Source organism: Hypanus sabinus, chromosome 3 (genome assembly GCF_030144855.1).
Source record: "Hypanus sabinus isolate sHypSab1 chromosome 3, sHypSab1.hap1, whole genome shotgun sequence".
Lineage (NCBI taxonomy): Eukaryota > Metazoa > Chordata > Chondrichthyes > Myliobatiformes > Dasyatidae > Hypanus > Hypanus sabinus.
Window position 1 is genome coordinate 6,934,715 of NC_082708.1, and position 25,714 is coordinate 6,960,428.

At 47.1% G+C, this 25,714-nt stretch overlaps 1 protein-coding gene across 3 annotated transcripts in view; it reads left to right on the forward strand.

Annotated features, from left to right (window-relative positions):
- Positions 1–25,714, forward strand: part of LOC132391016 (autophagy-related protein 16-like) — a 119,699-nt gene that overhangs the window by 48,973 nt on the left and 45,012 nt on the right. For all 3 annotated transcript variants that reach the window (XR_009511052.1, XM_059963627.1, XM_059963628.1), the window contains 7 exons: positions 71–133; positions 6,736–6,829; positions 7,653–7,758; positions 11,599–11,669; positions 13,890–13,961; positions 16,450–16,570; positions 20,386–20,491. Coding sequence is in view for 2 of the 3 variants with exons in the window: in XM_059963627.1 (XP_059819610.1) it covers positions 71–133; positions 6,736–6,829; positions 7,653–7,758; positions 11,599–11,669; positions 13,890–13,961; positions 16,450–16,570; positions 20,386–20,491 (633 nt within the window). In the remaining variant the exon portion in view is untranslated. The remainder of the gene's footprint in view (positions 1–70; positions 134–6,735; positions 6,830–7,652; positions 7,759–11,598; positions 11,670–13,889; positions 13,962–16,449; positions 16,571–20,385; positions 20,492–25,714) is intronic.

Sequence of the window (25,714 nt, forward strand, 5' to 3'; positions counted from 1 at the left end):
TTCTCGACCTATTGCCCCATCCTGCTTTGGTCCTCTGATATTTAGCCTCGCATGTCTCTCTTTGTTTCAGGTCAGCATCTTTCAGTTTTCTAGACCAGTCCAGGTTCCTCCAGACTGTCAAAGGGATCTTCCGGTAAGTACTGGAATTGGTTCATTATTGTCAAACCTCTGCTGCCCTGTGTCACGGGGAAGGCTTCGGGAGTAAACCCCGAGGGAAATATCCGGAGCTAGAGCCCCTACGGCAGTCCTACGTTGAGTTCAACGCTGACTGGCAACTGCGATGCCTCTGGTGATAAACTGCATCGGTTTCTGGCGTTCATCAGCTGAGTGGAAAGGGGGTCACTGCTACATGGGCAACAGCTTGCCCTCCATATTGTACCTCCTCGGCTTGCTCATCACAGATGTCTGGGATGCAGCCTCCATGGTCAAACCCAACCAACGGAAGGCCCTCAGCAAGATGCAGTGAAAAGCTTGTTCATACAGATCAAATCACCACACAGTGCATTGCTGTAGAACAAGGCAAAACTATAACAGAATTCAGGATATAAACACGAGAGGTTCCACAGATGCTGGAAATCAAGAGTAGCACACAAAATGCCGGGGGAACTCAGCAGGTCAGGTAGCATCTATAGGAATGAATAAATGGTCGAAGTTTCGGGCTGAGACCCTTCATCAGGACTGGAAAGGAAGGGGGAAGATACCAGAATAAGAAGGTGGGCAGGGGAAGGAGGACAAGCTGAAAGGTGGCAGGTGAAGCCAGGTGGGTGGGAGAGGGGAGATGAAATAAGAAGTCTCCAGCCCTTAATCTTTTCCACCTATCACCTCCCAGCTTCAGTTGCAGTGAAAGTCTGGTCGCCTCACTATAGGAAGGATTTGGAAGCTTTGGAAAGGGTCCAGAGGAGATTTACCAGGATGCTGCCTGGTTTAGAGAGTATGGATTATGATCAGAGATTAAGGGAGCTAGGGCTTTACTCTTTGGAGAGAAGGAGGATGAGAGGAGACATGATAGAGGTGTAGACAGAGTGGACAGCCAGCACCTCTGCTCAATGCAAGAGCTTTAAGTTAAGGGGAGGGAAGTTCAAGGGGGATATTAGAGGAAGGTTTTTCTCTCAGAGAGTGGTTGGTGCGTGGAATGCACTGCCTGAGTCAGTGGCAGAGGCAGATACACTAGTGGTTTAAGAGACTACTAGACAGGTATATGGAGGAATTTAAGGTAGAGGGTTATATGGGGGGGGGCAGGGTTTAAGGGTTAGCACAACATTGTGGGCCGAATGGCCTGTACTGTGCTGTATTTTTCTTTGTTCGTTCTTTGCAGCACAGGTAGACAATAAAGTGCAAGATCATTGAGGTAGATTGTGAGGTCAAGGGTCTATCTTATTGTACAGGGGGTCTGTTCAATATTCTGGGGTGGAAATTGTCCTTCAACCTTGCTTTCAGACTTTTCTAATTTCTGCCCAGTGGGAGAGGGCTGAAGAGAGAATGCCTGGGGTACGTGTGCGGTCTTTGATTATGCTAGCTGCTTTACGGGGCAGCGAGAAGCGTTGACAGGGTCCGTGGAAGTGAGGTTGATTTCAGTGATGGGCTGAGCTACGTCCACAACTCTCTGCGGTTCCCTGCGGTCACGGGCCGAGCAGTTTCCATAGCAAACCGTTATGCATTCAGACAGAATAGTTTCTGTGGTGCGAGATTAAAAGGTGGTGAGGGTCGATGGAGACGTGCTGAATTTCATTCGTCTCCCGAGGAAGTAGGGACGTCAATCAGTTTTCTTGTCAAGTCGAGTTGAGTCACTTTTATTGTCATTTCGACCATAACTGCTGGTACAGTACATAGTAAAAATGAGACAACGTTTTTCAGAACCATGGTTTACATGACACAGCACAAAAACTAGACTGAACTACGTAATAAAAAAAAACACAGAGAAAGCTACACTAGACTACAGACCTACACAGGACTGCATAAAGTGCACAAAAAAAGTGCAGGCATCACAATAAATAATAAACAGGAAAACAGGGCTAGGTGTCAGTCCAGGCTTCGGGTATTGAGGAGTCTGATAGCTTGGGGGAAGAAGCTGTTACATGGTCTGGTCGTGAGAGACCGAATGCTTCGGAGCCTTTTCCCAGAGGGCAGGAGGGAGAAGAGTTTGTATGAGGGGTGTGTGGGGTCCTTCATAATGCTGTTTGCTTTGCGGGTGCAGTGTGTGGTGTAAATGTCCGTGATGGTGGGAAGAGAGACCCCGATGATCTTCTCAGCTGACCTCACTATCCGCCGCAGGGTTTTGCGATCCGAGATGGTGCAATTTCCGAACCAGGCAGTGTTGCAGCTTTTGGTTCTGACATCACTGTGGTTGGACCAGGACAGGCTATTGGCCTCAGGGAAATGCACAATGGAAACATGGAGGTTGATTAGGGATCACTTTACTTGGGGTTTCAGGTAGGTTGTCCCACTGACGCAGGGAAAGGATGGTCAATTTAAAGATCATGGTTGACAAGAGTTGTGGACCATCTGCAAAAGGCAACTGCTGGAGAAACTCAAACAGCGGGGCTGGAGGGAAACTGTCCGTTTTGGGTCTGGACTGAGAATGGAACAGGGAGATGGTCAGTATGAAGAGCTGAGAGGGAAGTGTGTGAAATATTTACTTTTCTCGTAGTTTAAATTTTCCTATGCTTGATTGTATTTTTATATAATCACATACTCTCAGTGGCCACTTTATTAGGTACACCTGTTCATTTATGCAAATTTCTAATCAGCCAATCCTGTAGCAGCAACATTGCATAAAAGCATGCAGACATGGTCAAGAGGTTCAGCTGTTGTTAAGACCGAACATCAGAATGGGGAAGAAATGTGATCTAAGCGACTTTGACTGTGGAATGATGGTTGGTGCCAGACAGGGTGGTTTGAGTATTTCAGAAACTGCTGTTATCTTGGGATTTTCAAGCACAACAGTTTTTAAAGCTTGTAGAGAATGGTGTGAAAAACAAAAAACATCCACTGAGCAGCAGTGTCTGTGTGAGAAAACACCTCGTAATGAGAGTAGTCACGGAGACTGGCCAGAATGATTCAAGCTGACAGGAAGGTGACAGTAACTTGGAGTATTGTGTTCAGTTCATTATAGGAAGGTTTGGAAGCTTCAAAGAGGATGCAGAGGGGATTCACCAGGATGCTGTCTGGATTAGAGAGGATGCAGAGGAGATTTACCAGGATGCTGCCTGGATTAGAGAGGGTGCAGAGGAGATTCACCAGGATGCTGCCTGGATTAAAGAGGGTGCAGAGGAGATTCACCAGGATGCTGTCTGGATTAGAGAGGGTGCAGAGGAGATTCACCAGGATGCTGCCTGGATTAGAGAGGGTGCAGAGGAGATTCATCAGGATGCTGCCTGGATTAGAGAGGGTGCAGAGGAGATTCACCAGGATGCTGCCTGGATTAGAGAGGGTGCAGAGGAGATTTACCAGGATGCTGCCTGGATTAGAGAGGGTGCAGAGGAGATTCACCAGGATGCTGCCTGGATCAGAGAGGGTGCAGAGGAGATTCACCAGGATGCTGCCTGGATTAGAGAGGGTGCAGAGGAGATTCACCAGGATGCTGCCTGGATTAGAGAGGGTGCAGAGGAGATTTACCAGGACGCTGCCTGGATTAGAGAGGGTGCAGAGGAGATTCACCGGGACGCTGCCTGGATTAGAGAGGGTGCAGAGGAGATTCACCAGGATGCTGCCTGGATTAGAGAGGGTGCAGAGGAGATTCACCAGGATGCTGCCTGGATTAGAGAGGGTGCAGAGGAGATTCACCGGGATGCTGCCTGGATTAGAGAGGGTGCAGAGGAGATTCACCAGGATGCTGCCTGGATTAGAGAGGGTGCAGAGGAGATTCACCAGGATGCTGCCTGGATTAGAGAGGGTGCAGAGGAGATTCACCGGGATGCTGCCTGGATTAGAGAGGGTGCAGAGGAGATTCACCAGGATGCTGCCTGGATTAGAGAGGGTGCAGAGGAGATTCACCAGGATGCTGCCTGGATTACAGAGGGTGTAGAGGGGATTCACCAGGATGCTGCCTGGATTACAGAGGGTGCAGAGGAGATTCACCAGAATGCTGCCTGGATTAGAGAGGGTGCAGAGGAGATTCACCAGGATGCTGCCTGGATTAGAGAGGGTGCAGAGGAGATTCGCCAGGATGCTGCCTGGATTAGAGAGGGTGCAGAGGAGATTTACCAGGATGCTGCCTGGATTAGAGAGGGTGCAGAGGAGATTCACCAGGATGCTGCCTGGATTAGAGAGGGTGCAGAGGAGATTCACCAGGATGCTGCCTGGATTAGAGAGGGTGCAGAGGAGATTCACCAGGATGCTGCCTGGATTAGAGAGGGTGCAGAGGAGATATACCAGGTTGCTGCCTGGATTAGAAAGCATGTTTTATCTGGATAGATTGAGCAAACTAGGACTTCTCTTTGGAGTGACGGAGGATGAGAGGTGACCTGATAGAGGTGTATTAAAGTTATGAGAGACGTAGCTGGTGTGGACAGTCCGTGCCTTTTTCCCAAGGCGGGAATGACCAAGACCAGAGGACATCCTTTCAATGTGATTGGAATAAAGTATAAGAAAGATTGTTAAATATTTAATGTCAAAGTTCAAAGTAAAATTTATTATCAGAGAGCATACATGACATACAATCCTGAAATTCTTTTCCTGTGGGTATACGCTGCAAATCTGTAGAACAGTAACTGTAAACAGTTTCAATGAACAACAAACTAAATAAATAAATAGCTGTGGCAACCCATTTCCTGGCACACCCGAACCGGCTCACAATTAGCCAGCGTTCCGGCTAAGGGAGATAGCCTACGGGGGTTTGTGAGTACGTGTCTTTTGGAGCATCCGCGCCCATGGGGGGCGGGTTGAGGGAGGCTTTAAAGCAAGGCTGTTTAGTTCGGATAAGGTAATCTTTGACTGCAGTTGACCGACTCCCGTGTCGTTATTTTAGCGCTGCGTGTAGCACACCGCTACATAGCAATAAATAACTGGAGGATGAAGTACCAAGGTAAAGAGTCCTTAAAGTGAGACCGGTGGTTGTGGGTTTCCAGATTGTGTTGTTTCCAATACACAATTGTAAGCGGAACAAAATAATTGTTACTCCAGATCCAATGCAGCACAAACAAAACACAAAAGACAGAGGACACAATAACATTAATAGTAATAATAAAAGCATAATAATTATAAATGCATCAGTTAGCTTATATACCGTACATAGATTTTGTCCATAAAGTGATGCTAGGCTGTACATAAGGTGCCCGACGGGAAATAATAAAGTAGTGGTGGAGTTAGGTGTTGATCAGCCTCACTGCTTGGAGAAAGTAACTGATTTTGAGTCTGGTGGTCCTGGTGTGGATGCTACGCAGCCTCCTCCCTGATGGGAGTGGGACAAACAGTCCGTGAACAGGGTATATAGGGGTGATTTCAGAGCTACTTTTTTTCCACAGAGAATGGTAGGCATGTGCAACGTGCTGCCAGGGGTGGTGACAGAGGCAGATACATTAGAGGCATTTAGCAGACTTAGATAGGCACGTGGATGGTAGAAAAATGGAGGGATATGGGCTGTGTGGGATGGAATAGGCCAAAAGATCAACACAACATCACGTGCTGTAGCGTTCCATGTTGTATGCACTGTTCCCTCTGAGCTGTCAGGTGCTCAGCCACCAGTAACCCAAATACTCCCGCACCATCGCCTTTGTTGCGGCACAGCTGAAATCGGACGCAGCTAGAAAAGGTTTATGAAATGTGAAAGGTTTTTATAGTTCATTATACCATTCAATTAATACATATAATCAAAGGTATGTGATCTTTCAATTTTCATTCTAAATATTCATAGTATATATATTACAAAAAAAGTTCTGCACAGTTTTCAGGCTGTGTAAGCGTTTCCTGCTCAGACCGATGGTTGGCTCGTACAGCTGTGAACAAAACTAAAGGGAGCATTGGTTGTACGTTAGTGTTAGTAATGGCTAATGGCTGGCCCAGAGGGTTGTGGCTGTATAGAATGAAGTGAGAGAGGTGGGTACAATTATAATGTACTTGGACAGGTACAAGGATTGGAAAGGTTTAGAGCACTGGTTCCATCTTTTTAATGCCATGGACCGATGCCATTAGGCAGGGGGTCTGTGGACCCCAGGTTGGGAACCCTTAGATGTGGGCCAAACACAGGCAAGTGGGGCTAGTATGGATAGACATCTTGGATGAGTTGGGCTGAAGTGCCTCATCTCTGCCTCAGCTGGGTGGGGTCAGGCTGTAACCAACACAGTCTTGGAGTTTCAAACGAGCTGGATTTTGACTGATGTTCTCACCCCCACCCGGTGTCTCCATCCTGACCTACAGTGAGTGTCTGAACCCCTCCACCCATAGTGAGGACAGATAGGCATTAGTATCTCATCTTCTTCAGCTTTGAGTGCAGACATATAAGTGGGGTCCCATCCTCTGCAGACAGACAGACCATTTCCCAGACAAATAGGGGACATACCCTGTGTAGTCTAAGTGCTGATAGGTGGATAAACAGGGGCTGGCCAAGTCTAGACTGAGTGCAGTCAGACCAGTCTAATAGGAGACTCTCCCTGTCCAGACAGAGAGACTGGGGTCTCCCTGTCTAGACTGACCACGGACAGAGGAATGGATGCATCGCTCTGTCTAGACTGGACGCAAATCTACGAAAGGAGTTATCTCCGTCTAGACTGATCTGACATCTCCGTCTCCCCCATCTAGGAAACGCTCCAGTACCTCCTGCAGTGAATTTGACTGCAGCCCTGCTGGCATCTTCTGCATGTCCAGGATCCCCGCCTGTGTCCGGCATAGTGTGGTGAGTCTGAGGGGTACGTGGGGTCACAGGTTGAGAGGCATGGACAGGAGTGGGAGTTGGAGCCATTGTTCTGTGGGAGGGCGGAGACAGTGTGGTGAGTGGGCGTGGCCAACATGCATGAGGGAGTGGCCAAGTGTTTGAAGGTGCGTAGGTCCACACTGTGGGACAGAGGTACTGAGGGAGGGTCACACTGTGGGAGGGGTAGTACTGAGGGAGGGTCACACTGTGGGACGGAGGTACTGAGGGAGGGTCACACTGTGGGAGGGGTAGTACTGAGGGAGGGTCACCGTGGGAGGGAGGTACTGAGGGAGGGTCACACTGTGGGGAGAGGTGGTACTGAGGGAGGGTCACACTGTAGGAGGGGTAGTACTGAGGGAGGGTCACACTCTTGGAGGGGGTGGTACTGAGGGATGGTCACACTGTGGGAGGGGTGGTATTGAGGGAGGGTCACACTGTGGGAGGGGTGGTATTGAGGGACGGTCACACTGTGGGAGGGGTGGTACCGAGGGAGGGTCACACTGTGGGAGGGGTGGTACGGAGGGAGGGTCACACTGTGGGAGGGAGGTACTGAGGGAGGGTCACACTGTGGGAGGGGTGGTACCAAGGGAGGGTCACACTGTGGGAGGGGTGGTACTGAGGGAGGGTCACACTGGGAGGGAGGTACTGAGGGAGGGTCACACTGTGGGAGAGGTGGTACTGAGGGAGGGTCACACTGTGGGAGGGGTGGTACTGAGGGAGGGTCACACTGAGGGGTTTTTAATTCAGGAGATTCATTTCATTTGATTAACTCCAAGCATTTTTTTTCTTTCTCCACTTGGACCAGTTTGCACACGACGGAGAGGTTAACACTGTCAAATTCTCCCCAAGTTCCAAGTTACTAGCCACAGGTGGAAGTGACAGGATTGTGAAATTGTGGGACATTGTCGGAGGTGAGACTCCAGGGGTCTTGTATCACCCAATACACACTAAGGAGTCAAGTGTTCCGAGGCTCAATGTGTAAAACAGCAGATGCATGTACAGTGTCAAGTCGAGTCACTTTTATTGTCATTTCGACCATAACTGCTGGTACAGTGCATAGTAAAAATGAGACAACGTTTTTCAAGACCATGGTTTACATGACACAGTGCAAAAAACTAGACTGAACCATGTAATTAAAAAAAAACAACACAGAGAAAGCTATACTAGACTACAGACCTACACTGGACTGCATAAAGTGCACAAAAACAGTGCAGGCATTACAATAAATAATAAACAGGACAGTCGGGCAAGGTGTCAGTCCAGACACTGGGTATTGAGGAGTCTGATAGCTTGGGGGAAGAAACTGTTACATAGTCTGGTCGTGAGAGACCGAATGCTTCGGAGCCTTTTCCCAGACGGCAGGAGGGAGAAGAGTTTGTATGAGGGGTGTGTGGGGTCCTTCATAATGCTGTTTGCTTTGCGGATGCAGCGTGTAGAGTAAATGTCCGTGATGGCAGGAAGAGAGACCCCGATGATCTTCTCAGCTGACTTCACTATCCGCTGCAGGGTCTTGCGATCCGAGATGGTGCAATTTCCGAACCAGGCAGTGATGCAGCTGCTCAGGATGCTCTCAATACAAGCCCTGTAGAATGTGATGAGGATGGGGGGGGGGGGGGGGGGGAGATGGACTTTCCTCAGCTTTCGCAGAAAGTAGAGACGCTGCTGGGCTCTCTTTGCTATGGAGCTGGTGTTGAGGGACCAGGTGAGATCCTCCATCAGGTGAACACCAAGAAATTTGATGCTCTTTGCGATCTCTACTGAGGAGCTAGAAAGTTGGTGAACCCTGTAGAATTTTCTCTATTTCTGCATAAATATGACCTAAAATGTGATCAGGTCTTCATGTAAGTCCTAAAGCTAGATAAAGAGAACCCAATTAAATAATTAACGCTAAAAATCATCATACTTGTTCATTTATTTATGAAGAAAAATGATCTAATATTACATGTATTTGTTGGAAAATGTATGTGAACCTTTGCTTTCAGTAACTGGTGTGATCCACTTGTACAGCAATAACTTCAACCAAATATTTCCGCTAACTGCTGATCATTCCTGCACATCGGCTTGGAGGAATTTTAGGCCATTCCTCCTTACAAAACTGCTTTAGCTTTGGGATGTTGGTGAGCTTTCTTGCATCAGCTGCTTGCTTCACGTCCTTCCATAACATTTCTATAGGATTAAGGTCTGCACTCTGACTCAGCCATTCTAAAACACTAACTTTCTTCTTTTTGAACTATTCTGTTATTGATTTGCTCTTGTTTTTCAAATCATGGTCTTGTTGCATCATCCAACTTGTATTAAGCTTCAGATGATGGACCACTGCCCTGACATTCTCCTGTCAAATGTCTTGATACAATTTTGAACTCATTGATCCCTCAGCAATTGCAAGCTGCCCAGGCCCTGAGGCAGCAAAGCAGCCCCAAACCATGATGCTCCTTCCACCATGTTTCACAGTTGGGATGAGGTGTTGGTGTTGGTGTGCAGTGCCCTTTTCCCTCCAAACATAGCAATGTGCATTTCTGCCAGAAGGTTCAGCTTTTATCTCGTCTGTCCACAGAACGTTGTCTCAGAAGCGTTGTGGAACATCCAGGTGGTCTTTTGCAAACTTTGAGACATGCAGCAAAGTTGCTTTTTGGAGAGCAGTGGTTTCCTCCGTGGTGTCCTTCCATGAACACCATTCTTGTTCAGTGTTTTTGTTATAGCGAACAGAGACTTTAACAAGTTCTAGGGATTTCTGCAGGTCTTTTGCTGTTACCCTTGGGTTCTTTTTCCCCTCCTTCAGCATAGCACATTGTGCTCTTGGTGTGAGCTTTGCAGGATGCCCACTCCTAGAGAGAGTAGAACAGTACTAAATTTACTCTATTTGGAGACAACTTCTCTTAGGATGGACTGCTGAACACTCAGGTCTTTAGAAATGCTTTTCCAGCTTCATGCATCTCTACAATTCTTCTAAGGTCCTCTGAAAGTTGTTTTGATCGAGTCTTGTTGCATGTAAACAGATCTTTGTAGGGTCTTTTTTACTGGATAGAGCACCTTTACAACTCGCACTCCAATCTCATCTCATTGATTGGAACACCCGATTCCAAATAGTTTTAGTAGAAGTTATTACCCCTGAGGTTCATGTATTTTTTTTCCAACAAATATGTTTGTACATTAAATATTGCATCATTTTTCTTAGTAAGCGAATAAGTATAATGTTCTTCATTTTATTTAATTGGGTTCTCTCTATCTACTTTTAAGACCTGTGTGAAGATTTGATCACATTTTAGGTTCATACTTATGCAGAAATAGAAGTTCTGAAAGGTTCACAGACTTTCTACACCGCTGTATGTGAGTGAGTGTGAGTGCACATCTGTGTGCATGTGCATTTATCCATTTGTGTCTACGTGCTTGTCTATCTGTGTGTACAACCAGCATTGCAGCTGTGCGGGCTGACGTTGCTCTGAGAGGAAATGTTCACGTGGCCTGAAAACTGCATGGCACTTTAAACGTTTCTGTTTGTAGTAGGGATAATATGAATACTTCAAATGAAAATTGAAAAAGCGCATACTTTCGGTTTTATTTGCCAATTAAAGGGGTTAGTGAAATATAGTACAACAGAGAAACTCTTTCACGTTTCATAAACCTCTTCACGTCTGTCTTTATTCAAGCTGTGCGGCAACAAAGGGCACGTGCGTGGGAGCGTTGCAGTTACTGTGCGGCCGTGCAGCTGAGGGGACTCAGTGGTGTATGCATGCCTGCATCATAATCAAATTTATTATCACTGACATACTTGTTGACACTTAATGAATTGTGGCAGCAGTACTGTACAAGACAGAAAATGACTTTAAGTTACAAATAAATAAATGGCACCAAAGAGGAATAGTGAGGGAGTGTTCATGGGTACGTTGTCCTTCTAGGAATCCAATGATGGAGGAGAAGAAGGTGTCTGTAAAACATTTTGCGTAGATCTTTAGACTCCTGTGCCTCCCCCGCCGATCACAGTAATGAGAAGATGGCGTGTTCTGAATGGTGATAGATACCACCCTTGTGAGGCATCGTCTTTTGATGGTTGGGAGTCTAGTGTTCATGATGGAGTTAGCCGAGTTTACAGCTTTCTGCCCCTCCATAACAGGCGGTGATGCAACCAGAAATGCAACAGTGCCATCAGCTAGAGTACTCGGTTGCATACCAAGCCTCCTCAAACTCGTAATGAAGTCGGAAATGGTGTCTATCTGTGTGTCTGTCTGTCTGTGTGTGCCCGAGTGTCTATGTGCACGTGAGCGCGTTGTGCTTTTTGCTGGGATCAGGGACGGTGGACATTCTCTGGTGGAGCAGCTGATGCTTGAGTGTGGGGCTGCGTCCGGGGTTCTCCCCCTGACGCTCCCTCTACTCCCCACACCCCAAAAGCCCTAATCATCTCTGTCTGGAGCCCCTCCTCCTTCCCCTTCTCCCATGGTTCACTGTTCTTTCCTATCAGAATCTTTCTTCTTCGGATTGTGATAACCTCTTCCAGCTTCTTACTTCATCAACCCACCTACCTTCCCCCTTACCTGGCTTCACCTATTACCTGCAGATTGTCTTCCTTCCCCTTCCCCTACTTCCTTATTCTTGCTTCTGTCCCCTCCCTTTCCAGTCCCGATGGAGGGTCTCGGACCGAAACATCGACTCTTTATTCTTTTCCATAGATGCTGCCTGCCCCTCTGAGCTCCTGCAGCATATTGAGTGTCGGTACCAGCACTGGTCTGATCTCCATCTCTCCTGTCCTCTTTCAGGCACCCTACAGAACAGGCGGACCCTGGAGGGGAGCAATGATGGGGTGACCAGCATCGACTTTGACCCATTGGTGAGTGAGGGATTTCAAAGGGAGGGGATAAACATGGGCAAGATGGGGTGGGGTTGGAGTTAGAACCATGTGCAGGTAGCTCCCTAAGCTCCTTCCCAGCACAGTGACTCGGTTATAGGAGCACCTTCCCGCTGGCCAAGCTGCCACTAGTAATAGGTTATTGGTAAAACTGTCCAGTGCGTCACCAGCACCAGCCTACCTGCTATCAGGGACACTCAGTGGCCATTTTATTAGGTACACCTGCTCATTAATGCAAGTAACTAATCAGCCAATCATGTGGCAGCAACTCAATGCATGAAAGCATGCAGACATGGTCAAGAGGTTCAGTTGTTGTTCAGACAAAGCATCAGAAATGCGGTCTAAGTGGCTGACCGTGGAATGATTGTAGTGCCAGACAGGGTAGTTCGAGTATTGCGGAAACTGCTGATTGGCTGGGATTTTCACACACAACGGTCTCTACAGAGAGTGGTGCGGAAATGGAAAACCCATGCAGAGAGAGTCAGTTCTGTGGGTGAAATGTGCATGTAAATGAGAGAGGTCAGAGGGTAATGGTCAGACTGGAGACGGTTACAACAGGAGAGCATCTCTTCATGCACAACATGTCAAATCTTCAACTGGACGGGCTATAGCAGCAGAAGGTCTCACTGGGCTCCACCCCTGCACCTAGTAAAGTGACCACTGAATGTACATACAGAAGGTTGCTGGAAAAGGGCCAGTACCATCATTCAGGATCCCACCCACCCTGTTCACGGATTGTTTGTCCCACTCCCATCAGGGAGGAGGCTGCATAGCCTCCACACCAGGACCACCAGACTCAAAAACAGTCACTTTCCCCAAGTGGTAAGGCTGATCAACACCTCCACCCACTAACCCACCCTCCACACCCCCAACCAGTACATTGTCACACACTGAAGAGCTTTTGTTTGTATGCCATCCAGATGTAAATGCATCGAGGTAGTGAGAAAAGTGCAGAACAATGTGTTACATTTGCAGAGAAAGTTCAGTGCGGGTAGACAATAAGGTGTACGTGTCTGTCACCATATACACCCCGAGATTCATTTTCTTGCAGGCATTCAGAGTAGAACAAAAAAATACAATAGAATCGATGGAAACTGCACTCAAAGACTGACAAACAATCAATGTGCAAAAGGTGGCAATCTGCAAATACCAACGAAAACAGCAATAATAATAAGTAAATAAATAAATAACACTGAGAGCATGAGTTGTAGAGTCCTTGAAAGTGAGTCTGTAGGTTGTGGAATCGGTCCAGTGTTGAACTGAGTGAAGGTATCCCCTCTGGTTCAAGAGCCAGATGGTTGAGGGTTAATAACTGTTCCTGAACCTGCTGGTTTGAGTCCTGAGGCTCCTGTACCTTCTTCCTGATGGCAGCAGTGAGCAGAGAGCATGGCCTGGGTCGTGGGGTCTTTGATGATGTAAATGTGCTCAATGGTGGGGAGGGTTTTGCTTTTGTTGGTCTGAGCTGTATCCACTACTTCGTACACATAAGAGATCCATTCAGGAGACTCATAACAGCCGGGTAGACTGTGAGGTCTGAAGTCCATATCGTCCTTGGGAACCATTCAGCAGTCTTATAACAAGGTTCAAAGTAAATTTATTATCAAAGTATATATATGTCACCATATACACTCCTGAGATTCATTTTCTTGTGGGCATACTCAATAAATCTATTGAATAATAACCATAACAGAACCAATGAAAGACCGCCCAACTTGGGTGTTCAACTGGAAAAATGATAGGTATAATAATAATAAATGAATAAGCATTAAATATCGAAAACATGAGCGGAGTCTTTGAAAGTGAGTCCGTTGATTGTGGGAAACTGAGTGAAGCTTATCCCCTTTGGTTCAAAGCCTGATGGCTGAGGAGTAATGACTGTTCCTGAACTTGGTGGTGTGAGTCGTGAGGCTCCTGTACCTTCCTGTGGGGTAGAAGCTGTTCTTGAGCCTGGTGGGACGTGCTTCCAGGCTTTTGTTTCTTCTGCCCGATGGGAGGGGAGTAGAGAGAATGCCTGGGATGTTTTGGCTGCTATCTCGGAGTCTGCGAAGGGGAGGCGGGTTCCTGTGATACACTAGGTATGAGTTTGTCAGAATGCAGACTAGGAGTCTGCGAAGGGGAGGCGGGATCCTGTGATACACTAGGATATGACGGTGCTGCTTGTAAACTGTCTCCTGGATGATGTTTGGTTTTCCCTCGCTGTAGGGTGTGCAGCTGCTGGCCGGATCGTATGACAACTCAGCGCGCCTGTGGAGCCTGAGGGACTATGAGCTCAAGGTGAGAGGGATTCCTGTCTAAAGGAGATAAGCAGGGCAGGTTTACTTGCATGGAGAAACCGTGCTGATGGCAGAGATGATGAAGCTCATCTTCCGCACCTTCTCCAAGTGTCACATCTTCCCCAAAGTGTGACCATCATCTGTGCCCGGTCCTCCAGCTGTGACCCACAACCTGATAGCTTTCAGATCCCAGAAACCGTCCACAACTCGAACTGCTTGTGAGTCGGAAATGAACTACAGCGTTGTGTGTGGGAGAGGGTCACAGGAGCAGCGGCCTCTCTGACTCATTGAGTGAGTGATCGTTGCAGCTTGCGTAGGGAGAACGAAGGAGTGGGGCCTTTCCTTTTTGCAATACTAAATTTGATTTTTTATATATTTTATTGTAATTTATAGTTTTAAAACTATTATGTACTGCAATATTCTACTGCTGCAAAACAACAACTTTCATGACTTATGTCAGTGATACTAAATCTAATTCCGATTCTGATGCCTGTTCCCATCCGGTAGAAGATGCCTACAACACTGAAACAGCTTTATAAAACCATGGTTAGACCACGCTTGGGAATGTTGTATTAGTTTCTGCTCCCATCATTATAGGAAGGATGTGGAAGCTTTAGAGAAGATTCACCAGGATGCTGCCTGGATTAGAGAGGGTGCAGAGGAGATTCACCAGGATGCTGCCTGGATTAGAGAGGGTGCAGAGGAGATTCACCAGGATGCTGCCTGGATTAGAGAGGGTGCAGAGGAGATTCACCAGGATGCTGTCTGGATTAGAGAGGGTGCAGAGGAGATTTACCAGGATGCTGTCTGGATTAGAGAGGGTGCAGAGGAGATTTACCAGGATGCTGTCTGGATTAGAGAGGGTGCAGAGGAGATTCACCAGGATGCTGTCTGGATTAGAGAGGGTGCAGAGGAGATTTACCAGGATGCTGTCTGGATTAGAGAGGGTGCAGAGGAGATTCACCAGGATGCTGCCTGGATTAGAGAGGGTGCAGAGGAGATTTACCAGGATGCTGTCTGGATTAGAGAGGGTGCAGAGGAGATTCACCAGGACGCTGCTTGGATTAGAGAGGGTGCAGAGGAGATTCACCAGGATGCTGCCTGGATTAGAGAGGGTGCAGAGGAGATTCACCAGGACGCTGCCTGGATTAGAGAGGGTGCAGAGGAGATTCACCAGGATGCTGGCTGGATTAGAGAGGGTGCAGAGGAGATTTACCAGGATGCTGCCTGGATTAGAGAGGGTGCAGAGGAGATTCACCAGGATGCTGCCTGGATTAGAGAGGGTGCAGAGGAGATTCACCAGGATGCTGCCTGGACTAGAGAGGGTGCAGAGGAGATTTACCAGGATGCTGTCTGGATTAGAGAGGGTGCAGAGGAGATTCACCAGGACGCTGCTTGGATTAGAGAGGGTGCAGAGGAGATTTACCAGGATGCTGTCTGGATTAGAGAGGGTGCAGAGGAGATTCACCAGGATGCTGTCTGGATTAGAGAGGGTGCAGAGGAGATTCACCAGGATGCTGTCTGGATTGGAGAGGGTGCAGAGGAGATTTACCAGGATGCTGCCTGGATTAGAGAGGGTGCAGAGGAGATTCACCAGGATGCTGTCTGGATTAGAGAGGGTGCAGAGGAGATTCACCAGGATGCTGCCTGGACTAGAGAGAGTGCAGAGGAGATTCACCAGGATGCTGCCTGGATTAGAGAGGATGCAGAGGAGATTCACCAGGATGCTGCCTGGATTAGAGAGGGTGCAGAGGAGATTCACCAGGATGCTGTCTGGATTAGAGAGGGTGCAGAGGAGATTTACCAGGATGCTGCCTGGATTAGAGAGGGTGCAGAGGAGATTCACCAGGGTGCTGCCTGGATTAGAGAGGGTGCAGAGGAGATTTACCAGGATGCTGCCTGGATTAGAGAGCATGTCTTATGAGGATAGGTTGAGCAAGATAGGGCTTTTCTCTTTGGAGTGAAGGAGGACGAGAGGTGACTTGATGGAGGTGTAGAAGATGATAAGAGACATAGACTGAGAGGACAGCCAGAGACTTTCTCTCAGGGTTGAAATCGTTGTTACCAGGGGGTGGAATTTTAAGGTGATTGGAAAACGTATGGCGGGTTGTCAGAGATAAGATTTTTACAGAGGGCGGGTGTGTGGAACCCACTTCCAGAGGTGGTGGTAGAGCCAGATACATTAGGGATATTTAAGAGACTCTTAGATAGACAGATGGGTGATAGAATAATGGAGAGTTATATGGGAGGGAAGGGTTAGACTTATCTTCCAGTAGGTTTAAGGATTGGCACAGGATCAAGGGCCAAAGGGCCTGTATGGTCCAATGTTGTATGTTTTAAAGCAGGAGGAAATTGGAGGGGTCTTGAGTCAGATTAGAAGGTCAAGTTCCCAGAGACTCCCGTTGGCCTTTTGGTGGGTTTGATGGTGTTTTTGGTTTTATTCTGCTTCTGTGCTAACCATCTACTTTTCTCTTGTCCGCTGTGCTTAGCACACGCTGTCAGGTCACAGTGCAAAGGTCACGGCTGCAAGGTTCAGGTTCACTTTCCGGGAGGTGGTGACGGGGAGCCACGATAGGACGATCAAAATCTGGGACCTCAATAAAGAAGCCTGTGAGTGAGTCGTAGAGTCACAGAAGTTGTATAGCTCTAAAGCAGGCCCTTTGCCCCAGCTTGTTCATGCCAACCAAGGGTGCTCTCTTAAGCTAGTCAAATTTGGTCCATATCCTTCTAAACCAGGGGCTGACAACCTTTTTTTTAATGCCATGAACTGCTATCATTCACTGAAGGGTTCGTGGACCTCAGGTTGAGAATCAAAGCTCTGAACCTTTCTTCTCCATAGACCTTTCCAAATGTCTCTTCAATGGTGCAACTGTGCCTGGCTCAACGACTTCCTCTGGCAGCTCATTCTATACCCATCATCTTCTGTCTCTTAGATAGTCACAAGGATGATAGAAAAATGGAGGGCTTTCTGGGAGAGAAGGGTTGGGTTGATCTTGGAGTAGGTTAAAAGGTTGGCACAACAGTGTGGGCTGAAGGGCCTGTGCTGTTCAGTTTTATGCTTAACACCACACAAAATGCTGGAGGAACTCAGCAGGTCAGTTAGCATCTATGGAGAGGAATAAACGGTCAACGTTTCGGGCCACATACCTTCATCAGGATTGGAAAGCAATCTACTGCTTTATTCTACCTGCTGAGTTTCTCCAGCACTTGTCGTGTGTTGCTTCTGATTTTCAGCATCCACGGAATCTACACACTATCGTTGAGTCTTTTCTGCTCCCTCTCTAACATAATCACATTCTTCCAATAAGCAGGGTGAATGGAACTGTGCACAGGTACGTCTCTACCAAAGGAGGTGTCTGTTGTTCCTTCCCTCCGCTAGCTTGCAGGTCACCTGCTTAGACCCCCACCTTGATCAGGGTCACGTGAAGCCATGGGAGCAGTGGTTGATGGTCACATGAACAGCTGGTAAATATCACAAGCCCTGGTTATGCGACCACTGATGCCAGGCAATCTGCGATGAGTGTTGATAACGGCTGGGGTCACCCGTCTTGTAAAGACACTGCCCAGAAGAAGGCAATGGCAAACCACTTCAGTAGAAAAAAAAATTGCCTAAAATATACATGGTCATAGGCCATGATCGCCCATGTCATACGACACGGCACATAATGACCAAACAAATGAATAGAGCAAAATGATTTGGAATTGTAGAGCTGTAAAAGTCTGGTAGTTAAGAACAAAGAACAAAAAAAAACACAGATGGCCAGCGTGTTCAGCCCTTCTGATACCACGTAGGTAAGAGACATTACATGAAAATTTGTAGATAAGAGTTAACCAATGAGATTGCTCCTATTCAAATAATGCAATACCCCCAAGAAGCTCCCAGAAGTATACAGAGAACTGTAACTACTAGGAGACACATTGAACAATTCCATATACATACTGTGACCACTGGGAAACATACTAAACAGTTACATATACAGTATATAGTTGCTGAGGTGCATCCTGGGATGTGCTGGGACACATCATCAGTGACGTAACCTGGGGTCATTGGATGTTTCGGGTCACTTAACTTCAGATGCCCTCATCCAGATGACCCAGCCAGAGTTGATCAGCCCCTGGCTTGTGTCCCGGCAGCACTGGTCCACGGGTCACACCTCTAGATCTGTAGCAATCTGGACGCCTGCTCAGCAGCCTCTGTGATGGTCCTGACGGCCCTTTTCTTTGCAGCCCCCGTAATGTCAAGGAGAGAGTGAGCAGCCAACAAAATGTCTACACCCCTCCTCTATAGGCTCGCATTCACCCTTCTCAGTATTCTACCGTTCACTGTGTAAGAACAACCCTACCGAAGTGCAAAGCCTCACACATGTCTGCATTAAATTCCAGCTGATGCAGATCCCTCTGCAAGCCATGATAGCCTTCCTCATTGCCTCCTACACCCCCCCAATCTTGATGTCATCTGCAAATTTGCTGATGCAGTTAACCACATTATCATCCAGATCATTGATATCGATGACAAACACCGATCCCTGCAGCACACTACTAGGTGTCAGGGAGGCATAATGGAATGTAACTCAAGTAGGTGTGAGGTTTAGCACCTTGCGTGTGTGTTTAAACTTAGTGATATAGTGAAAGGCTTTTGTTTGCTTTCCATCCAGACGGATCGTTCCGTACGAAGGTCCGTTTAAAAACAAAATAGAATGCAGAATAATCTGCTACAGACACAGGGAAAGTTTAGAGCAGGTAGACAATAAGGTGGAGGGTCCATGACGAGGTAGATTGCGAGATCGAGAGTTAATCTTTAGTGTTGAACGGTCCGGTCAATAGACTGATAACAGTGGGGTAGAAGCTGTCCTCCAGCCTGGCGCTGTGTGCTCTCAGGCATTTGTATCTTCTCCCCGATGGGAGAGACTGTCCGGGGTGGGTGGGGTCCTTGATTATACTGGCTGCTTTACCTGAGGCAGTGGGAAGTGTAGATAGAGTCCAGGGAGTGGGAGGCTGGTTTGCTTGATGGATTGTGTAAAGTCCTCAATATTACATTATTGTATAGACTATCCAATCAAATGGTCCATTCATTTTGAGAGGACTAGAATTTAAAAGCAAGGACACATCTGGAGTATTGCATAGAGTTCTGGTCGCCCCCAGTACAGGAAGGATGTCGAGGCTTTGGAGAGGGTGCAGAAGAGATTCACCGGGATGTTGCCTGGATTAGAGGGCATGAGCTATAATGAGAGGTTAGATAACTTGGGGTTGTTCTCTCTGGAGTGGCGGAGGCTGAGGGGAGATCTGATAGAGGTTTGTAAGATTACAAGAGGCAGAACAGGCACACACGGTTGAAGTGTCTATTACGTGCTTTTAAGGTTAAGTTCAAAAGATGTGAAGGACACGTGTTTTTACACAGTGAGTGCGGGTGTCTGGAATACACTGGGTGGTGGAAAAGGCAGACACATTCTGGACTTCTCAGAAGCATTTAAGTAAGCACACGAATGTGAGGACAATGTAAAGATATGGACATTGTTTAGGTAGAAGGGATTAGTTTAATTGGCCACTTGATTACTAATTTAATTGTTTTGGCACAGTATTGTGAGCTGAAGGGCTTGTTCCTGTGTCTATGTAATGCTGAGGCTTTACAAGGCATTGACTAGACCACTTTCGGGAGATTGTGAACAGTTTTGGTCCCCATATCTAAGAAAGGATATGCTGACATTGGAGGGGGTTCAGGAGAATGATTTCCGGAAATGAAAGGGTTAAAGTATGAGGAGTGTTTGAGGGTTGTACTCACTGGAGATTAGAAGAATGAGGAGGAATTTAATTGAAACCTACTGAAAATTGGAAGGCCTAGATGGGGGGGGGGGGGGGGGTACCTGGAGGTGTTTCCTATCGTGGGGGAGTCTAGGACCAGAGGGCAAAGCCTCAGAGTGGAGGCATATCCATTTAGAATAGAGATGAGGAGTTATTTCTTCAGCTGAAGGGTGGTGAACCTGTGGAATTCTTTGCCACAGATGGCTGTAGAGGGTAAGTCATTGGCTATATTTAAAGCAGAGGTTGATAGATTCTTGATTGGTCAGGGGCATGAAGGGGTATGGGGAGCATGCAGGAAGAATGGGATTGAGGGAAAGTGAATCAGCCATGATGGGATGGCAGAGCAGACTCGATGGCATGAATTACCTAATTCTGCTCCAATGTCTTATGGTCTTATGGTTTGGCGTCTCTCTAAACCAGGGGTTCTCGACCTTTTTTATGCCATGGGCCCCTACCATTATCCTCCATAGACCCCTGGTTGTGAACCCCTGCTCTGGAGCTAATGAATTCCAGCCCTTGAAATGAGTTGACAGATTATTTAACCAGAATATCTGTAACTCTGGGGAGGGTTATTGACCCGACCAAGGATTGTCTAACGAGTCTACTTGTTTCCCTCTTTGCTCCAGGTGTGAAATCACTGTCTGTCCCATCTCGGTGTAGCGATGTTGTGTGTTCCGATTACAGCATCATCAGCGGGCACTTTGACAAGAATGTGCGCCTGTGGGACAGCAGGTAGGTGTTTGATGTGAAGTCCTCAGTAGACATTCTGCCAGGGTAACGTGCCAAATCCCAATCTAGTTCAATGTCAAATGAGGAGGGAGCTTGAATTCCTGTAATACTTGTCTTAAAAAGATCAGTTTTATCTGTGACATGTACATCAAACATACGGTGAGATGGTTGTTTGCTTCAATGACCAGCACAGTCCGAGGATGACCTGGGGCAGCCCACAGGTGTTGCTATGCTTCCAGCACCAACGTAGCATGCCTACAACTTACTAACACGAGCTTATGAGTCTTTGGACTGTGGGAGGAAACCAGAGCACCTGGAGGAAACCTACACAGTCAAGGGGAGAACATACAACCTCATTGCAGACAGCAGATAGAATTCAATCTGCATTGCTGGCACTGTAAAGAGTTATGCTAACCGTGCCCCCCTAACCAAGATAAAGTACCAAGATATAGTGAAAGTGTTGTCTTAATAGTAATAAAACTTTGGGCAGAATTTACTTCGTGCCTTAAGAAAATCTGCCAAACAGAGCTCAACAATAAAAATATAACAAAAGCAAAAAAGTCTCTTGCTATACCCACATTAAAGTATTCTTTTGGAATAATATCCGGGTCTGAGACTGATCTGGGAAATTTACAAAGAAAATTAAGAACTGAAATGGCAAACTTTGGAAAGCATTATGTACACTCAAATCCACTTATTAACACTACCTAGGACATGAGGAGAAACAGCAAACATAAGAAGTATACACCGCAGTCAGATAAAACTCCTAAGGATATATACAGTACGCCTTTTCGTCACTGTCTGAAATTCTGCCAACAATAGTTGTCTTGTCAACAAATTTGTAGGTGGCTTTTTGTAGTGCCTAGTCACGGGGGTAAAGAGAGCAGAGCTGGGGAGCGCCAGTGTTGATCGTCAGCGAGGTGGAGATGTTGTTTCCGATCTGCACAGACTGTGATCTGCCGGTTAGAAAGTCGAGGATCCAATTGCAGAGGGAGGTACAGAGGCCCGGGTTCCAGAGCTTTTTGATCAGAACTGTGGAACGATGGTGTTCAATGCTGAGCTGTGGTCAGTAATCTGCATCCTGACGTTGGCATTTGCATTGTCCAGGTGAACCAAAGCCCTGCGAAGAGCCACTGAGATGGTGCCCGTTGTGGCGATAGGCAAATTGCAGTGGGTCCAGGTCCTTTCTGAGGCAGGAGTTGATTCTGGCCATGGCCAACCTCTCAAAGCATTTCATCACCGTAGATGTGAGCACTACTGGATGATGGTCATTAGGGCAGCCCACACTAACCCTCTTGGGCACTGGTATAATTGTTGTCCTTTTGAAGCAGGTGGGAATTTCCAACTGTAGCAATGGGAGTTGAAAATGCCTTTGAACACCAAGCCAGTTTGTTGGCACAGGCTTTCGTGAGCCTTACCAGGTACTCCATCGGGGCCTGCTGCCTTGCGAGGGTTCACCCTCCTGAAAGACAGCCTGACGTCAGCCTCCGAGACAGAGATCACAGGGTCATCGGATGCTGCGGGATCCTCATAGCTGTGGTTTTATTCTCCCTCTCAAAGTGAGCACCGAAGGCATTGAGCCCATCTGGGAGCGAAGCATCACTGCCATTCATGGTGTTAGGTTTCATTTTGCAGGAAGTAATGGCCTGCACACCCTGCCAGAGTTGATATAAATCCGATTTCTCCTCCAGCCTTGTTCAGAATGATTCCCTGGCTCTTGAAATAGCCCTCTGCAAGTCATATCTGGTTTTCTTGTACAGACTTGGGTCACCAGCCTTGAGTGCTACAGATCTAGCCCTCGGCAGACGACGAACCTCCTGGTTCATTTGTGGCTTTTGATTTGGGAATGTAGAGTAAGTTCCCGTAGGTCACGCTCACCCACACAGGTTTTAATGACGTCGGTAACAACTGCAGCATACTCATCCAGATTCGAAGATGAATCCCTGAATACAGTCCAGTCCACCGATTTAAAACAGTCTTGTAGGTGCTCCTGTGCTTCCCTTGTCCAAACCTTCTTGGTCCTCACTTCTGGTGTTGCAGTCTTCAGTCTCTGCCTATGCTCAGGGAGTAGAAGTACAGCCGGGTGATCAGACTTCCTGAAGTGAGGGTGTGGAACAGCACGGTAGGCATTCTCGATGGTGGTGTAACAGTGATCCAGTGTGTTGTTTCTTCTGGTACTACAAGTGAGACATTTATTTAGCAACATTTTCAAGTTGACCTGGTTAAAATCCCAAAATATGATGTGGAAAGCATCAGGATAAGCTGTTACATGCCTGTTGATTACACTGCTCAGCTCGTCTGGAGCCTCACTGGCCTGAGATCACTGAAATCTCCTGCACTGGACTGCAAGGTGTTCCAGGTTGGGTGAACAGGTCTGGGACAGAACCACCATGTTTGTACGTCACAAGGAGTTGATCATGAAACAAACTCCACCTCTTCTACCTTTGAGAGACTTACAATCCTACCGTAGCAGTGTATTGTGAACCCATCAATCTGAACCGCGACATGCACAATGGAAGGGGTTAACCAAGATTTCCTGAAACAAAAAAACACAACTGGTCCGAATGTCTCTCTGATACAGCAGCCTAGCTCTGAGATCTTCAGTTTTATTTACCAGGGACTATAGGTTTGCTGGCAAGGTGGTCGGTGTTGAGAGTCGAAATCCGCGTTTTCTTAGATAAACCTTTAAGGCAGCTCAGCGTCCCCTCTTCTGCCGTCTCAAAGGGGAAGTGGGCCAGCAACCATCTCCATTTGAATTCCATCGATTTTTAAGTAGTGATAGATTTTTTAATGCATTAAAATGGTGTACAGACCTTGGACGTGGTTGCGGTTTGCAGCTGTAGCAGACTGAAGAGGGAGTGTTTGATCGTTTCCATCAGAGCTGTTTGCTTGAGTCACTTTGCCTATGGCAACCTGGCAGAATATTGTCCCAGTAGTAATATCTACAATTGGTATCATCCCAAAGTCAGCACACAAAGCATTAAACGCCTACACAGCAATATTTATGTAAATCTTCAGAAAGCCACAATACTAAACACCACAAGAATAGTCTGAAAGTTCCCAGCAATTGAGAAATGAGTGTATTTGGCTATGCCCATACCTCGGGTTTTACCAGCTTGAGCTGAGAAAGATATAAAAATAATAATAATAACTTTATTTATAGAGCATTTCCATACAGATGATGGAGTTCAAAGTGCTTTCCAATGGGATAAAGCACAAACATGAAAATTAAAAAAATAAAAATGAATATGAAAGACAAAAAGATGTTAGTTAAAAGTGAAGGTAAATAAATAGGTTTTGAGCTGGTGTTTAAATGAGTCTGCATCCGTTGTAGTGTTGGCGCGTGGCCTAGTGGGCAAGGTATCGGACTAGTAACCTGAATGTCACTGGTTCGAGCCTCAGCTGAGGCAGCGTGTTTGTGTCCTTGAGCAAAGCGCTTAACAACACATCGCCCTGCGACGTCACCGGTGCCAAGCTGCGTGGGTCCTAGTAGACCATCGGTGGCGTAGAGAGGGGAAGGCCTGCAACTTGGGCAACTGCCGGTTTCCCATACAACCCTGCCCAGGCCTGAAACTCTCAAGACCGACGGATGCCACCAATCCCTTGTAGTATTAGGTTCTGAATTCCACAGCTTAGGAGCTGAGTTTGAAAAAGCTGATGTGCCTGTTCAAAGTCAAAGTACATTTATTGTCGAAGTATGTGTGCTTGATACAACCGTGAGATTCATCTCCTTACAGGCAGTCACAAAACAAAGAAACCCCATAGAGCCCATTAAGACAAGACTGTCAAACACCCAGCATGCAGAGAGAAAAAAGAAAGAAACCAAACGGTGCAAACAATGAAAGTAAGCAAATAGAATTCAGAACTGAAATTCACAACAATGACTTCACACTGTGATCGTTGCAGACTGCAGCAACAGCTTGGTACAGAGATAAGTTATCTCTTGAGGAAGACTGTTTAAATTGTCTTGCATACTGTTCGTACAGATACCAGTGCACTGAGATAGAACAATTATAAAGTGAAGCAGCTCCGGAGGAAGCTCAGTGCAGGAAGACCAGAAGGTACAAGGTCATAACCAGGGACATTGACAGAGAGGGAGTGGCAGGATAGCAGATGGAAAGCGATTGGTGGATGTAGTTGAGGAGGAGTTGATTGGCAGATGGGGTCGGGTGGGGTAGGGAACTGTGAAGAGTCTGAGAGGTGATGGGTGGAGCCAACAAAGGGTTGTAGATGGTGGAATCTGATTCAAGCTTTAATGACATTTTCCGTATGCAGAGTGAAATAATTGGGCGGGAGGTGATGGACAGGTAAGGAGATGAGGAGAGAGGAAACGGGAATGGAGAATGGTGAAGCTGGGGTGGGGGGGGGGCAATTACCAGAAGTTAGAGAAATTGATGTTCATGCCATCAGGTTAGATGCTACCCAGACAGAATAAATGGTGTTGCTCCTCCATCCTGAGTGTGGCCTTGGCCTCATTGTGCTTGCAGAGGAGGCCATGTCAGAATGGAACTGGAAAGATGCTGTCTGACCTGCTGAGTTCCTCCAGCATTTTGTGTGTTTTTCTCTGGTCCTCACTCTCAATAGTTACTCCATTGCCTCTTCCTACTTTATTCAAAACAAAGGTGTAGCCACAGGCGCTCGCGTGAGTCCCAGCTATGCGGAACAGTTCATGTTCCAAGCCTACACGGTATCGCTCCCCAACATTTCCTACCTTACATCGATGACTGCATTGTTGCTGCTTCTGCACCCATGCCAAGCTCGTCAATTACATCAACTTTACCTCCAACTTCCACCCTGCCCTCAAATTTACCTGGTCCATTTCCGACACCTCCCTCCCCTTTCTCAATCTCACTGTCTCCATCTCGGGACACACTTATCTACTGATGTCTATTATAAACCCTCTGATTCTCTCAGCTATCTCAACTATACCTCTTCCCACCCTGTCACTTGTAAAAACGCCATCCCCTTCTCTCAGTTCCTCCATCTCCACTGCAATTTTCTCAGCTTGAGACTTTTCATCCCAGAACTACTGAGGTGTCCTGCTACTTCACAGAAAGGGGCTTTCCTTCCTCCACCACCCGCGTTGCCCTCACCTATATCTCTTTTTGCATATGTCTGCCTTCACCCCCTCCTCCTGCTGCCACACCAGGGACAGGGTTCATCTTGCCCTCACCTACCACCCCACCAGCCTCCATGTCCAGCGCATAATTCTCAGTAATCTCTGCT